General features: G+C 49.9%; 1 protein-coding gene across 7 annotated transcripts in view; it reads right to left on the minus strand.

Annotated features, from left to right (window-relative positions):
* Positions 1-15,931, minus strand: part of ETV5 (ETS variant transcription factor 5) — a 64,577-nt gene extending 48,646 nt beyond the window's left edge. Inside the window, exons 1-5 of one of the 7 annotated variants that reach the window (XM_008266578.5) lie at positions 15,655-15,931; positions 12,449-12,567; positions 12,235-12,322; positions 12,066-12,113; positions 11,914-11,964 (exon numbers count right to left, since the gene is read on the minus strand). In XM_008266578.5, coding sequence (XP_008264800.2) covers positions 11,914-11,964; positions 12,066-12,113; positions 12,235-12,322; positions 12,449-12,493 — 232 coding nt within the window. In that variant the 5' untranslated portion in view covers positions 12,494-12,567; positions 15,655-15,931. Of the gene's footprint in view, positions 1-11,913; positions 11,965-12,065; positions 12,114-12,234; positions 12,323-12,448; positions 12,596-14,209; positions 14,389-15,068; positions 15,153-15,368; positions 15,456-15,530 lie in introns of those variants that run through there. The other 6 variants (XM_008266579.5, XM_017346937.4, XM_089332082.1 and 3 more) reach the window with 6 other exon arrangements.
* Between the last annotated feature and the right edge of the window lie 833 nt (positions 15,932-16,764).

Genomic DNA, 16,764 nt, shown 5'->3' on the forward strand with positions numbered 1-16,764 from the left:
TCAAGTAAAAGACTTGTCTGAGTGTCCAGAGCTGACTCCACGAAAAGTCCTGATAAAAACAAGTGGTGCTTCTAGCTTCTAACGCATGCTTTGATGGAATGGGTGGGGTTTTTCAGACTTCAGAGCTGCAGGGCTGCCTGCCTCCTGGGTGTTTGCTAACTTTCCCCATGTAAAGAGACCAGTGGGTATAAGGAGGATCTTAGCGTTATTTGAACCAATGTTTTATGCCTTTCCCCCTGGACCAATCTGGCAGACATCTGTTTGTACTCCAGTGCTATCATGGATGACGGGATGGCTTCCTCCATGTGGCCTTACGTCAACCACAGTGGACTTCACCATGCAGGGCTACTCACAGCGGACACACACAGCCAGGACAAGAGGGAACAGCCCATTTTTCCTGAAAGGAAACAAGCAGCAGAACGAAGCCTTGCGCTGTAACAATCTTTCTATAATTTACCCCCAATTTATGATTCTCATCTAACCTGGCACTAAAAATGAAATGTTCACAGCACTTGAAGCAGGATTTAAGCACTGTGGAAAGTCGCATCTTCAACTTCCAATTTAAAAGTCATCAATAAAATCGGACAGGAGTAAATCCAAACCCAAGGGAAACAGCTTTCCCCACCGACTACCAGAACCACTGCCTTCTGTCCGTAGCCCCGCCTCTCCTAACTCAGAGACTCAGCAAGTGCATCGCGGGTGGCTTCACCGTCACTTGTCCTCTAGCGCACGCTGGCTCACTGGGAAATGCAGCATTAGCTGCACAGCCTCGGAACAACTGGCTACTGGGTGTGTTTAAAAGAGGAAACAGAAATGAGAAATGGGCCGGCAAAGCAGTTCACTAGGCTAATCCTCCGCCTGCGGTGCCGGCACACCGGGTTCTAGTCCCGGTTGCTCCTCTTCCAGTCCAGCTCTCTGCTGTGGCCCGGGAGTGCAGTGGAGGATGGCCCAAGTGCTTGGGCCCTGCACACACATGGGAGACCAGGAGAAGCACCTGGTCCCTGGCTTCGGATCGGCGCAGCGTGCCGGCCGTAGCAGCCATTTGGGGGTGGTGAACCAACGGAAGGAAGGAAGACCTTTCTGTCTCTTTCCCCCACTGTCTGACTCTGCCTGGGAGGGAGGGAGGGAGGGAGAGAGGGAGGGAGGAAAAGAAATGCGAAATGGCCCTAACTAGTGTTTTACTTTTTTCCATTTATCTCAAAGGTCAGCCCAAGGACTCTCAGAAAACAGGTTTTGAGACCCTTTTGGAGTTGCTTTCTCACCAGTGGGGGCTGGTGTACGGAGTATGGGGCAGGCAGGGAGCAGAATGGCCGATGTGGTGGTGCGCAGAACACCTTCCCCAGGTACGGAGTGTGAGCAGTGCCGCCCACCATGGCTGATACAAAGAAACACGTGACAGGGCTTGTCTGCTTTTGGAGACACTCAGAGCCCAAGAAAAATGGTTTGTTTCCTGTTCCAACAGGAATGGAAATCCGGAAGCAGGAATGAAGTCTAATAGTTATCAAAACACAGCATATGTCAAAGCCCTGTGCTGTTTTTATTCCTCCATAAACAAAATTCCATGGCTGGTGGGGAAACAAAGAAATGAAAAGGGAATTGGGGAGGAGCAGAAATTTTCTGAATCCAGGTATCCCTCAGTGCAGCAAAGCTGTCACCAATTATTTTCTATTAACATTCAGTTTAGAAAACTTGGGGTATTAGGGCAGGCATTGTGGCATGGTGGTTTAAGACGCCACCCAAGACACTGGGATCCCATATGGGCGCCGGTTCGATTCCTGGCTGCTCCACTTCCAATCCCGCTCCCTGCTAATGCGCCTGGAAGGACTTGGGCACCTGCCACCCGTGTGAGAGATCAGGAAGAGGCTCCTGGCTCCTGTCTTTGGCCTGGCCCACCCCCGGCCTTTGTGGCCACTTGAGGAAGGAACCAGCGGATGCAAGATCTCACTCTCTGTGTGTCCTTCTTGCTCTGTAATTCTTTCAAACAAAATAAATCAATCCTTAAAAAAAAAAAAAAAAAAGAAAACCTGGCGTAGGCTCCAGGATTTTGATCTTCACCGTGGGCCAGCATGTGGAAGGGACATTCTCCCCTCTTCTGTTCCACCTTTTCTATGGGAAAAATCTAAAAGATCCTCATTAAGTGCTTTTTGAGGCCATTACAAAGCGCTTGCAGGCACTCAGCTGAGAAGTGTTTATGTAAGCACAAGTGGGGGGAAGGGGGCTTGGGAGCAGCAGGCTCTGGGTGTCCTCTTACCCAGGGATATCTAGGGTTACCTCCTGAGAGGCTTCAGACTCTCACAGAAGGGACAATCTGCCCAGGCCTGTTCTTTTTTTAATAGGGAAGGGAAGGCAGGCTTGCAATTTACAGCAAGGGAAATATTTCAGGGGAAAAAAACCCTATGGCAATCAGTTGGAAGCATAGAGGGGGAGCTAGGGAGAGCTCTTTACAGTCCTGGGGACTTGCACAGCTCGTTACTGGGATGTTTCCTCTAGCTTTTTCACTGATTGTCCTTTCTGGCTCATCATCCAGCCCTGGGCTAGTCCGGGCAGCCCTCAGGGGCCTCCAGGGAGCTATCAGCCAAGATATCGGGAGCAGGACATACAAACAGGAACCCTACTGAGGCCCGTGAACCCCTAGAACCTGGTCTGGTGCCCAGCTGAAGGGACCACTCAGCTTGGGGGGGGGGGTCCTTCTGGTCTTTCCGGAGGTGTTCATTTTGGGAAGCAAAGCATTAAATTAGTGCCCAGAGTGGAAGGGCAGAAGCCATAGCCAGGTTCGTGCATAACTGAGCCCCGGAGTTTGGAAAATGTCGTCTGAAAACCACACGTGTCTGATCACAGTGGGAAATCAAACAGCAGCAAGAAGGCCGAGGAGTGGAGAAATGCCAGCTTGGGCACTCCCAGGTTAAAGCTGAAGCAGGAAGCGGCTACCCTCTTCAGGCCTGGAGGGAGCAGGTCTGGGAAGAAGAGCAGGCAGGAATCTTCAATGGGAAGCTAAAACTGCACCCCCCATGGGAAGCAGATGAAAAGCACAGTATCCTTAGATCAAGTCTCAACACCTCTCTCTCTAGGGGAAGCTAAACCACCATCGCCTCTATTCTCACTCCCTTCAGACAGTCACAGACTGAAGTGGGAGCCCAGGACAGGCCTGGCTGGTCAGCAGCAGGCCTCCCCATAAACCCAGGCCATCGGCCTGGCAGTTGGAGGGTTAAAGCCAGCACTTAAAAAGAAAACTCAAACCCCATTAAGCACAGGCTTGGAGAGCAGGGAGCAGCAGGGAAGCCAAAGGAAACTAATTCTGGAGGCTCTCCAAGCTGCCAATCACAAGCATATTTCTAACAGTCCCAGTGTTGTTTGAGTTGGTTGTTTTTCCACAGGCCGCACAATGGGGTCTGGTTATTCATTGAAAAAGTCTGCAAGTGCGCCCCGCCCTCCATTCACAACCAATTTGGAATGCTCCATTCAGGCAAGAGGGGAATCTGCAGCTCTGCTGGCTGGGGCAGACCTCACAGTGCCCAGCGCCCAGCTGTCGCCTCAGGGACACTTGCTTGCCCAGTGCACTGTGTTTATGTAAGACACTCGGACGCCGCAGGAGCCCCTGCCCGCTCCGTACCCTCCCTACCATCAAATGGCCAAGACCCTGGCTGAAATCTGCAAGGTTGTGGGAAGGGAGGCCAGGAAGTGCCCTCTGGCAAAAGGGGAAAGGCAAAAGCAAAACTCTGCAGTGCTGCCCAGTTCAAAATCCCACCGCAGCCATCGCTGAGCGGAACAGAGCTCACTGGCACTTCTTCCACCACGGGCGGAACTTTCTCCCACGTTCGGAGACCTACCTCCCTCTCTCTCTCTCTCTCTCCCGCTCTCTCCCCCTGGAAACCTGCCTCTCCCAGACCTTTCATGCCCAGCAGCTACCTTGGGAGCCACCTGGCCTCCTCTCCCAAGGAGAGGGGCTGCGGACACTACTAGATCTCTTGGCTGCAGGCAGAGGGGGAGGGGCCAGCTACCAGGAGACTGGTTTCACAGTGGGACACCAAAAGGGAGGCAAGCGCATGGACATCTGGAGTTGCAGGGTGAGGTTTTCTCCAAGACAAAGTACAAGGCTGAACACTGGCTTGGTTTCCCAGAGACTTTCCAAACCTTGGACAATCACCCCGAGGGACAGCTGATGGAGCTGGTCTGACAACAACCAGACTTCATTTCAAGGAAAAGCACACTTGTTTGTTGAAAATCAAATCCAGGAGGTAATTTCCTTTCTCCCTCCAACATTTTGGGCTATCCTCAAATGTCCTGTGTCCCCCCACCCCTGCGGCGAACTCAGACGGTGCCACTGGAAGCACTTCCCTGAGGTCTGATCGAAGAGTTCCCATTCCTTCCACACCTTGGCTGTCCAGAGGATCTGTCCTGGACTCCTGGTCTTAGAGTAACTAGATCTTATCCAGCTCGCTGGACCCCTGCACCCTGCCCATGGAGGCTTCTTCCTTCTAAGCACGGGAGCCTCTTTCATTTGCTATATGGCTTCCTTTCATATGGGCCTCCTCTCCCCTGTAACGTGGAAGTTGAAGGTCCCTTGCCCTGTACCTACCAGCACAAAGGTGTGCTTTCCACACTAGGGGCCTAGAATCTTTCGACTCCTTTAAGCCGAGCCTACAGGGATAGGACACTGATAGAAGCTGACGACCAAAGCCTCTGTTAAATGAGCTTGATGAGTTCACAGAATGAATTTTTTAAAAAAGCAACCTAATCCGGTAATGGCAGCAGCATGCCGGGCACTTGTCCAAGAGCTGGGAGCTGCAACATGGCAAGACTCTGAGCTCCCTGGATCTTGAGTGCATCAGCATCGTGTGCCAGGGCACAGATGGGGCCCAGGCTGCCTCAAGGGCAGCCGCATGCCCAAGACGGGGCTGTGAGCCTCTGAGGCTGGAGTACATTTGGCCACCGTGAACGTCCCAGAGCTGCAGAGGGAACAGCCGCTGAAGGGAATCGCTCCCCCAACCCACTCCCCTAGGACCAGATTCCAAACATGCTACTACCAGAGGGGGTTAATGGCAGGCAGTGCACAGGTTCAGCTTTACCGCGCTACCCATGTCTTAAATCTGGTAAAACTGAAGAGCAGGGGATGGATGGTCATTTCCCAACTGATGCCAGGATTTTGTTATTACGGCACCTACACGAGTGATCTGTCTGGCAGATGGAGTTGTAAATTGACCAGCCTAAGTCTTTCTCACCAAAAATGAAGGACTGGAGAGATTATCGAGCTTTATTAGAAGAGGAAGAAGCAAAGAGAATGGAGTACGGAAAGGCAGGAGAAAAACCCGTTGTTCTAAATAACATGACAGCACAACTTGTTAGAATAATCCTCTTTTAGATCAAATGAGTATTCTAGGTCTTGGGTCCTTCAGAGTCCTTCAGAGTCCTGGAATGTCCCGAAACAGGCCCTCCTGGGGTAAGGTGATGGGCTGGCTAACCAAGATTTTTTTTTCAAGATTTTATTTATAGGCCAGCGCCATGGCTCACTAGGCTAATCCTGTACCTGCGGCGCCGGCACACCGGGTTCTAGTCCCTGTTGGGGCGCCAGATTCTGTCCCGGTTGTTCCTCTTCCAGTCCAGTTCTCTGCTGTGGCCCGGGAGTGCAGTGGAGGAGGCCCAAGTGCTTGGGCTCTGCACCCCATGGGAGACCAGGAGAAAGCACCTGGCTCCTGGCTTCGGATCGGCGCAGCACACCGGCCGTAGCGGCCATTTGGGGAATGAACCAACGGAAGGAAGACCTTTCTCTCTGTCTCTCTCTCTCACTAACTCTGCCTGTCAAAAAAAAAAAAAAGATTTTATTTATTTGAGAGGTAGAGTTACAGAGAGAGGAAGAGACAGAAAGGAAGAGCTTCTATCCACTGGTTCACTCCCCAGATGGCTACAACACCTGGAGCTGGGCCAATACGAAGCCAAGAGCCAGGAGCTTCTTCTGGGTCTCCCAAGTGGGTGCAGGGACCCAAGGACTTGGGCCATCTTCCACTGCTTTCCCAGGCCATAGCAGAGAGCTGGATTGGAAGAGGAGCAGCCAGGACTAGAACCGGCGCCCACATGGGATGCTGGCGCCACAGGTGGAGGATTAACTTACTGCGCCACAGCAAGGCCCTTGGCTAACCAAGATTTGAAAATAACACTGTAACACCTGGGGTCAGATCACCTGGCCTCCCTCTCCCTCACACTTTCCGCATCCTTTGCTTCCTCTCCACCTTCAGCCACCGGCTCCTGAGAAGTATAAACCAAGAGCCAAGAGCCGGGACTCCCTAGAGCCTCTAAAGCACCTGCTGTTTTCTTTCCTACCTTTCAAAACAAAACCACTCTAGGAGGATCCTTTCCAGCAGAAACGGCCCATGACCACAGAGCAGGCAAATGGGGAGTCTCTTTTACACTCCCATCTGGAACCAAGATGACGTGGCCTCCCCTCCACCCAGCCACTGCCTCCCCCCCAAACCCCCCCAAAAAAATACTGCCTCTACTGGATCAACCTCACGCATTAAAGAAAAAAAAAAGCCAGCCAAATAATCTGCTAGTGTAGCAGGATTAAGAGCAATGCGTTTTAGGCTCAGGGGCTGTCATAAGAGTTAATCCCATTCCCCCAGCCTCTTAGTGCAAAGTATTCATGAAAAGTTGATTTTATCAGTTAATTAGCCAGTCCTTAGGAAATCACTCGTACTTCCTCTAGTCGCTCCATTCTTTTAAAAACACAGAGCTAAAAAAGAACACATCAAGGGGAAAATGGGGTCATTTGGATTTTAAAACAACTCTATATTTGGTATGGAGGCCATGATTTTAAAGTAAGATTTTGTAGCGGCCTCTCTTCAGCATGTTTCAGTCATTCAAGATGCTGATAGGTAATATCCACAGTATCATCACTGAAGTGAATGAATGAGGTTTGTTTTTTTACAAAAAAAAAATCAGAATTGAAATCTGCATTTTAAAAAACTGTGATTGAGAGCCAGTGTTTTGGAGAAGCAGGTAAAGCTGTCGCCTACAATGCCCACCTGCTATATGGGCACTGGTTGCTGTCCGGGCTACTCCACTTCCCAACCAGCTCCCTGCTAATGGCCTGGGGAAAGAAATGGAGATGGCCCAGGTGCTAGGGCCCCTGCCACCCATGCGGGAGACCCAGATGAAGCTCTGGCTCGTGGCTTTGGCCTGGCTCAGCCTTGGCTGTTAGGGCCACTTGGGGAGTGAACCAGTGGATGTAAGATCTTTGTCTCTGGCTCCCCACAACCCCCTGTAACACTTTCAAATAAATAAATAAATCTTTTTTTTAAAAAAAAAAAAAAAAAAAACCCTGTTATTTATATTTGCTACGATCTAGTATTTCACCATTCAGAACTCAAGCAGACAAACTAGAAAAATTAATGCCACATTGGCCACCCAGCCCCACCCCGCACTGGAGCACTGTAGGGTTCCAGCTCGTGCACGGCTTTGACTGCAGTCCATGCTGTGAAAATGTGTAGTAAAGACTTCATGGTTTGCTAGCTCCATGTGTTCTATGACAGGTGTAGCTACATATACATTTATCTAGGTAGGCACACACAGACTCATTTATAAATATATAATCACATATACACACTTTGACCTGTATACACATGCTAGTATGCACATATACACGTCAGTTCTTATACTAATTTTTGTGTTCTATAATTTCTCTTTACCAAGATATTGAAAAACTTTCTCAGAATTGCAGAAGGAAGAGAACATGTGTGACAGATCTGTGTGTGTGTGTGTGTGTGTATGTAATTCTTTCAAATAACCTTTTAAAAAATTCAGATGACAGAGAATTTTTGGATTTCAGATTTTTGGATTAGCAATGCTCAACTAATAAAGTCCATATAAATATTCCAAAATCTGAAAAACTCAAAAATTGAAACACATCTGGTCCCAAGCATTTCAAGTAAGGGACTGTCAACCTTATCAACACCCTCCACCTCCCGTAAAAGACGATCTCTTCAAGGGATTTTAGTTCCAACAATCTAGGAATTTTTTAATGCATATTTTCTTTTTTTTTTAAAGATTTATTATTTATTTTTTGAAAGGCAGAGTTATAGAGAGAAACAGAGGGAGAGACAGAAAGAGAGTTCTTCCATCTGCTGGTTCACTCCCCAAATGGCTGCAGTGGCTGGAGCTGGGCCAATCAGAAGCCAGGAGCTTCTACCAGGTCTCCCACATGGACGCAGGAGCCCAAGTACTTGGGCCACCTTCTGCTGCTTTCCCAGGTGCATCAGCAGGCAGCTGGGTTGGAAGTGGAGTAGCTGGGACAGGAACCAGTGCCCACAGGGGAGGCTAGCACTGTAGACAGCGGCTTAATGCATTACACCATAGTGTGGCCCCAACAGTCTGAGATCTTTAGGGTTATTTTGCAACACCAAGGGCCGATGGAGGCACTAGCAGAATCCATGGTTTATAGGTTTGCACTTTCTATTCCATTACATTTGACCTTTAAGAGTTTCCAAGTAGGGGCTGGCACTGTGGGTTAAGCCTCTGCCTACAAGTGTATCCCATATGGGCATCAGTTCAAGTCCCAGCTGTTCCACTTCTGATCCAGCTCCCTGCTAAAGTGCCTGGGAAAACATCAGAGATGGCCCAAATGCTTGGGCCCCTGCACCCGCATAGGAGACCTGGAAAAAGCTACGGGCTCCTGGCTTCGGCCTGGCCTAGCTCTTGGCCATTGTGGCCAAGGGGAGTGAACCAGTGGATGGAAGATCGATCTCTCTTTCTCTCTTTCTGACTTTCAAAAAAAAAAAAAAAAAAAAAAAAAAACCCACACCTTTTACAAAAGAAGTTTTCCCAAGCAGGGGGTACTTTAAAAATGTGTATATTGGTGAGGTGGAAGTAACACCTCTAGAAGTATTAGAAGTAAGCCAGACAGCTCTGTAAGACTTCAAGAATGACAGCTTCATTTACTGAAATCACACTCATGGTTGGATGCCTTTGGGCAGCTAACTCAAATCTGGAAAATTTACAAATTAAATCTCTTTAGAAGTTGAGTTTACAATGTTTACCCCCCCCCCAAAAAAAAAAAACCCAGAAAAAAAAAAAAAGCTCTAGTCTTTAAAACTGATATTCCCAGATAAAAAACCAGCACCCATGTCACTCTGTGCCTCCTTCTTTCCTATTCAAAGGCACTGTCTCACCCAGGCAACCGATGGTGGAAAACTAATCACAGCACTGATAACAGGGAGGGCTGACTATCACCAGAGCCTCTGGGAAGATTGTTACAAATGTTTCTGATGCCTAGGAAAAAGGTTTTCCCCTTTCCTGCAAATAATAAGTTTGGTTCCTAATTCATTGATTGGGTGATTCAAAACGACTCCTAAGGTTTCATTAAACCCCAGTTTCTTTCCCTCCTCTGAAACAACCCTGGACTCTCCAAGAAGATGAGGAAGGAGCAGAAGTTGCTCCTGCACACAAGCCCTGTGAGAGCTCACAGATGGCTAAGAGTGGGCTGCCCAGCTGCCGGCTCTGCCAGCTCCTCCCCAGCTCTTCTGTCAGTCAGAAGTGCAGTCCAGGGGCCCATGCTGTGGCACAGTGGGCTAAGCCTACACCTGTGGTGCCGACACCCCATATGGGCGCCGGTTAGTGTCTCAGCTGCTCCTCTTCCAGTCCAGCTCTCTGCTGTGGCCTGGGAAAGCAGTAGAAGATAGCCTAAGTGCTTGGGCCCTTGCACCCATGTGGGAGACCAGGAAGAAGCTCCTGGCTGCTGACTTTGGATCGGCCCAGCTCTGACCATTGTGACCTTTTGGGGAGTGAACCAGCGGATGGAAGACCTTTCTCCGTCTCCCCCTCTCTCTGTCTGTAACTCTACCTCTCAAATAAATAAATACATAAATATCTTAAAAAAAAAAAAAAAAAAAAAAAAAGAACTGCAGCTCAGCACTGTGGCCAGAGGAGATGGCTGGATAATGCGCCATCCCACGCTTCTGTTCTTGACCAGCGTCTCATGCAAGTCATCTATCTGAATCTATTCTCCAAGCTCCACCTCAAGAAACATGAGTCACAGAGGAAGCAAGAATTATTACAAGGTTTTTCTAGGCTACTCAACATACTGTTTTATCCTTAAAAGACAGGAAAGCTCAACCTTAAGAAGTTAAAGCAAAAGCAAACAAGGTTAAAAAAAAAGTCATACTTGGTAAGCAGAAACATCTCCCAAAGCAACTCCATTTAAGGTCTGGTATTTTAATTAAAGAACTTAGCATAAACCATTCGCTGAGTAGGAATTATTTCTAAGGAACCAAAACACTTTTATTGATTTCTCCACTTTAGCCCATTCCCACACAGAAACACCTCTTCAGGTACAAATCTTACTTGTTAACATCTCTCTATGGAACACAGCCCTTGCTGCAGGCCACGCGGTCAATGTGCACATAGCGTCACACCTCTCTTTTCTCTCTTTTGGGTTCCAGAGAAACAAACCAAGGTGTCATAAAAGCATTTCAAAGAATCGCTGCCAAGAAAGCCACCTCCCAGACTGCAGCTGATGCTGCTCTGAGCAAGAACTGGCCAAACCGTCAACAGGGAACAAAGCTGGATTACAAATCCCGTCTTTCATCGTGTGCACATACACACACATGCACACACACATAATTTGAGTTATCTTTATTTAGCCTTCTAGTGGCAGGCATCCCAATTACTTGAAAGCAATCAAAGGGCAATAATTAAAATTCATTTACTTGCCTATAGAAAACACCCAGAGCAAGCTGTGACAAAGCTAAGGTAACCAAGCATCTGTGGGTTACAGTTTAATCCCTTTTAAAGTTTCATGGCGTTCTGCCTTGGACAGGAGGCCTATCATTAAAGAACGTTTAGCTGGGACTTCTGTTCTTTCATTTCATAAATGTAAAATACCCAGCTTTACTTAGACCCAAAGATACTCTGTCTCCTACTGGCATTTTTATGCACACACCCCAGAGATAAAACAAAGCTGGGAAGAATCTGCTGGTGCAAAAATGAGACATCGAATCCATGCCTGGCTCAGGTGCTTGCTATTATAAACTATGACTAAGAGACACGAATTTCTCTATGATGCAACTCTCAAGAGAGGCAGCATTTTCTCCAGGCCTCTCTTAAACCTGCTCGTTCGCCAGTGACTAATGCTCTCTAGAGCGGCTCTGTGCTGCTCAAATTTCATCAGGCAGCTTTGTCCTTGATAGCTCTGCCTGGACCACAAAAGCCTCCAAACCTGTGGAGGACAGCCCCAGACGATTCAGTGCGTGAAGGCTGAGGATGCCCCTGCCAGCACTGAGAGCCATCTTTTGAGCTCCTCACTGCATTTTATTATCTCGAGGAATAAGCACTTAATGACCATTCAAAAAAAAAATGTTTCTACTCTTGGAACAGCAAAGTCAGGGGGGACTATGAGAAAAGTAACTGCCAGTCAGGTCACTCTTCGACCACCCCTTGTCAGCTTAGAAGTAGAAACGAGTTTGACAACAAACACGTTGCGTGAGACCACAATTAAGTGGATTTTCCCATGAACTACTTTCTGCACCTTTAAAAAGAACGGAAAACCTCAGGTTCGTGATTTGCATCCAGGACTTAATTTATAAAACAAACCCAAAAGCTGTCAGATACTGTCTAGCGAACAGATGCTTGGTCCAACATCATATATGTCAGTTAAACTTAATTTTCAGCTAGAAGGTTTGCAAAGCTGTAAAAGCAGGAAGAAATGTGGGGTGGAATTTTGTTCCGTCAATCTCACCTGCAAAGGAGTAGAAGCACTTTAGGAATCATTTCAATAAGGAACAAAACAAGTTTTCTGGGTTAGCTCTGACTTGTCACAAGTAACTACTTGCAAAATCTGCGGGCTCTGGCTGAGGCTGTCCCAGACTTGGGTGATCCGAATCAAATACGCGCTTCAGAACGGACGCCCGAGCCCCGCGAGACACTTACGGTTATCAGCCTGGAAATCTGGGACAAACTGTTCATCATCAGGAACTTGTGCTGCAAAAGAGATGTTCATTTTAGACCGTGGATTTTTTTTTTTTTATTAAAAAGCACAGTGAAATGCTTTAGATGAAAAATAGAACAGCCAAGAAACTTGCCTTCAGCTAACCAAGCCTCTTGAAGTTGACTGAGATCTTGAAACAACTCTGGAATTGAAAACAGGAGACCCCAGAATGAGGATCTTTCTTCTGCTTGGGAGAAGGTGGGGGGTTGGCGGGGGAGCGTGACTGGAGGAAGCCACAACACAGGAGGGGTGTGCTTCACTACCTTCAGAATCGTGAGCCAGATCTGTGTCCAGAAACTTCCTCTTTCTGTCAATCACAGGCCGCCCTCGGCATTCCTCTGATCGGGATTTCTGAAAGAGGCCAGAACACCCGAGTGTGGTACACAGGTCAAAGGGGGTCGACCCGTTGAAGCAGCATGGAGAAGACTCATCACTGAGCAGGGAGGACGAGACAAACCAAACGTCACGTGGACTTACCCCTGGGACCATAAAAGGGACTTGCTGATCATAAAATCCATCCATGATGCTTCCAACGTCTCTAATGCCGCTTTGAAAGGTTTCAGCATTGAGTAATTTCTGGGGCAAAGGAAATCCTCCTGTAACAGGAATTTGGGAGATCTTCAACTGCGGGGCAGGGAGAGAAACGAAGCAATTTTACACTACTTTTTCCTTTAGGGCCTGTGCCAAATCACTACCGTTTTCTGAAGTACTTGAAAGCCCACTCAAGGCGTAAGTTATACAGACCAATGGCAGGCTTGATTAACGGTATCAAAGCTGCACCACGGACTTAATGCCATTTACTCAAGCACCATTTCCTTTCTTTTCTCTCTCCCTCTCTCTCATCATCATCGTCAAGGTTCTGGTACTGCCTGTCCCCCCATCAGAAAAAGAAAAAGACCTTATTTCATTATTAAAGGGTGATTTCAAATTTCTCTCATATGCAAGATCCCCCAGGGCAGGGTTTTAAAAGGAGATAATTTAATTTTTGATAGTGCAGTGACAGGAAGTAGAGAAACTGGGTTTAAGTATTCCAAATTATTGGCAATTAACACCCTGACATACATGGTGTTTCTAAAAGTATTTTGTAGGTCAGTGGTAAAATACTATATATAGTTCCAGGAATAAAGTTGATCAGAGGTAAGCTCTTCACACACAATTCTTTATTTAAAATCTAAACCTTCTGTCCAAACAGGTGTACCTGTAGTGTCTATAATATCACAAACTGTCTCCATGGTAACTTATCTGTGATATCACCAACTTCTGACAGAATAAAAGTCTGTGAAAAGTAATAAACGAAACTAAATTCCATTACACATATTTTAAGTGCATCTGTGCCAAAAGTCTTTTAAAAAAATGCTTAAAGCGAAACATCCATGGCAGAACATTCAGTTTGTCTCTTACAGTGAAGTCAATTTCCCCAGACATATCAACAAAGAAATAAATAAAACTCATTTCAGCACTGGTGAATGTTTAGCACTGCGAAGAGAGGTTAAGAATCAGAAGGGAGGCGAGAGAACTTTCTCTAATTTTGGAGGAACAAAGTGATAGTAATTTTAGAAAGGTTCCAGCTTCTGGAACTCCGTTTTATTCTCCATATGAAAACACAGGTTCTTACAAAATGGGGGAATGCATTAATTTCACTCAGCCTAGCTCTAGCAAGGCAGTAAGGGTTTCTTTTGTTTAATTTGTACACGAATTTTAAACAGGGAACTTTTTTATTCCCAGCGGGCAATTCCATCCAATCTGTTTTTCACACTGCGTGGAGCATCTCAAATTTTCGAAAGTGAGCAGGATACCAGAGAACCCTTCACCGCCAGCCTCCTCCTCAGCACGCTGGCCCAAGTAATCAGATATTTTCAAAGTCAAAAGAAAGAGAGCAAAACAGCACACAGTTTATAACTTCCTAGAAAAACACCCGGGGCCAGCCTGCCCGCCTGCCTTCCAAACAGCGCAAAAGAGTTCAGGATAAAGCCTCGTTCTCACATGTCACCAACCCGTACACAAAACGCGAGAAATCTCAGAAGTGAGCGAAGGGGCAACCAGAAAGAGCTCTCTGTCTCCGGCGGAAAATCTGCCTGGTTAAATCGTGGCTTTAGAAATTCTGTCAGCGTCTATTGGGGTGGGGCAGGACACCAGAGGGGAGACACTTTCAGAATATCACGATAAAATACTTCTCCCTGAAGGGCAAATCTATTTGTAAAGATGAAATTAAGAGGGGAAAGAAAAAATAAAAAAGACCTGCCATGAGCGAACCACAAAAAGCAGCGTCGAGTTGAAAGCAGCCTCCGGAGTTCAAGGGCTAGCAACGCCGTGTTCAAAGTATCTGCTATGCGCCCGAAGGGAAGGCTCGAGTCCATCCAGGAGTGTAAGCCACTTCCTTTGCGCTCCCCCTCCCGCGCCCCCGCCCCGCGGCGCCCCCAGGAAAACTTTAACTCAGCGCTGCGGCGCGGCCGAGCCCCTCCCCCGCGGCGCGCAGCGGGCCCGGTTTTATGAATGGAGAGCGAGCCGCGGCCGCCACCTCAGGTAGAGGCTGTAACTGGATCCCTCGCGCTGGGCCCCATTCACAAAACAAGACACACTTCCACCCAATTCCCAGCCTTCCCCATTCATGAAAACTCCTTCAGCTGCGCCCCCACCCCCACTCCCAACGCACGCCCAGCCTCCGACGCAGGCCCCTCACCCCAGCGTTTTAGGAAGAGAGCTCAATGCTTCATTCACAAAAAGGGAAAGGGGGAGAGGGAAGGAAAAAAAAAAAAAGCCGCAGGGAGCAGCGAGCCAACGAAAGAAACCCGCTTCATTCATCAAGTCGCCGACATTCATAAAACGAGGTGCTGCGCCGGGCGCTACCAAGCGCCTCCAACCCACCCCCCCAGATCCACACATCGCTCTTCGGCACCCCCTCCTCGACCGGGAGTTCCGTTCCCCCCAGAGGCCCGGCTCGTCCGAAGACTCGGCCCGTCTCCTAATCCAGCCCGAGGCTCCAGCATCGCTCCATCCCCCTCCGCACCCGCTTCCCCCACACCCTCCGCAGGCCGCTGCTCGGGGGCTCCCCGATTTTCCTCGGGAGTCGCTGCGCAGCCCGACGCCCTCGGCTTACTGATGATGGGGGCAGACGGGGCTGAGCGTCCACTTTCCACAGCCTGAAACTTGCAAGGCCTGCAGAAGTTCCTGGCCGACCCCCACCCCGAAGGCTACACCCTCCGGTGTCACTAACCTTCTCTGGGTGTTGGGGGGGCAGTGGCCCTCACGCACTCCTCCCCCACCCCACCCCCCAGCTGCAAAGCTCCGCCAAGCGTCTCTTCTCGCGAGCCTCCAAGTCCCCTCGGGGCTCAGATCTCCAGAGACTGCAAAGCTCCGCAACTCGGCGCTCCCCATCTCCACCTTGAAGCCCCCGCACCTCGCGCTCCCGCGCGCCTCCCCAGCGACGTGCGGAACCCGCTCCTCTCGCGCTCCGGAACCGTTAGCCGCCCCCGCCCGACGCCTCCCTGGAACCGAACCGGACCGGGCCGCGGGGGACGGCGGTGGGGGGTTGTCGGTCAGCCAGCCCCGGGGGACTCACCCCAGATGTGCACCCCGAGTTTGAGGATGGAGGAACAGCCCGCGAACTCTCGCCAGCTGGGCCGTTCGGACGCGTTACAGGACACCCCCTCCGATGCCCCCCTGTCCCCGCAACGCCCCCACACCTGAGGCTGCCGCTCTCCTCCCCTTGCAGCGGCCCGGGCGGCGCAGGCGCGCTCACGCACGCGCGCACCGGGCCTGGGCGCCTGGACGAATGGCTGGGCCGAACCGCTCCGGAGACTGAACCGCTCCGCACACCAGCGGCTGGACTCTGCGCCGCAGCTGCCAACCAGGCTGGAGCGGCTGGCCCGGCCCCCAGCGGCCCACTGCTTCGCCCGCCGCCATTGGCCTGCGGCCTTAACCCACCCTTGTTCCCATTGGCCCGAGGCCGTTCCCGCGGCTGTCCATCACCTCTTGTTTACCCTGTCTTCGGGCAAATCCAGCCGAGCCGCCCCATCAACTCCAGCTCCCATTGGCCAACGGTACGTCTCTCTCCACCCCACTCTGGGGTCTGTTTTACATAATTTATGCACCGGGGGCCGTTAGCCAATCAGCACAGGCTTGTTTATGTAATGAATGTAAGGACGTTTTTCATTCATAAAAAACGCGACCTGAGGGGGAAGCTTAGCTGAGTCAGTGAAGCACTTAAAGGGGCAGAGGCCGGGCGGAGCCGCCGTTACTTCCCACTTTGCCGAAGCTCGGCTCTTTCCCCTTCCCCACTCACCCCCACTTCTCCCTCCGGCCTGGATTGGGTCGCTTGGCGCCAGACCATCGCAGCTGCAGCACCCAGCGAAGTTATGGTTTTAGAATCAGGCGAGAGGAATTCGTCATTACACACACACACACACACACACACACACACTGAAACTCGCCGACCAAGCCGGGCGTCGGGCCCACAGAAACACGGAGAACGGAAACCGAGCCCTCTAATCTCAGCCACCATTAGGAGAGGCCTGCGTTTCCAGTGGGAAGAAGCAGCAGCGTCCATTGAGTCTGGGTCTCGAACAGATTTTAGTGACTGGCTCATGCTGGCAAGGCCCAAGGCCCGAGCAAACCCCACTGGCTCCGGGTGGGTGGGTTCTGGAGCCGAGGTGAGGGAGGGTCGGGGCTCTCACACGTCCTCTCCGGAGTCCGCTCCCGTCGGTTCCCCCACCCGGAAACGGATCACTCCGAGGCTGGCACGCAGCTCGGCCGCCTGCTTTCCGTTCGAGCGTTGACTGCAAGATGGTGTGTTT

The sequence above is a fragment of the Oryctolagus cuniculus genome, chromosome 4 (assembly GCF_051225735.1).
Source record: "Oryctolagus cuniculus isolate XC-2025 breed Fujian yellow rabbit chromosome 4, ASM5122573v1, whole genome shotgun sequence".
Lineage (NCBI taxonomy): Eukaryota > Metazoa > Chordata > Mammalia > Lagomorpha > Leporidae > Oryctolagus > Oryctolagus cuniculus.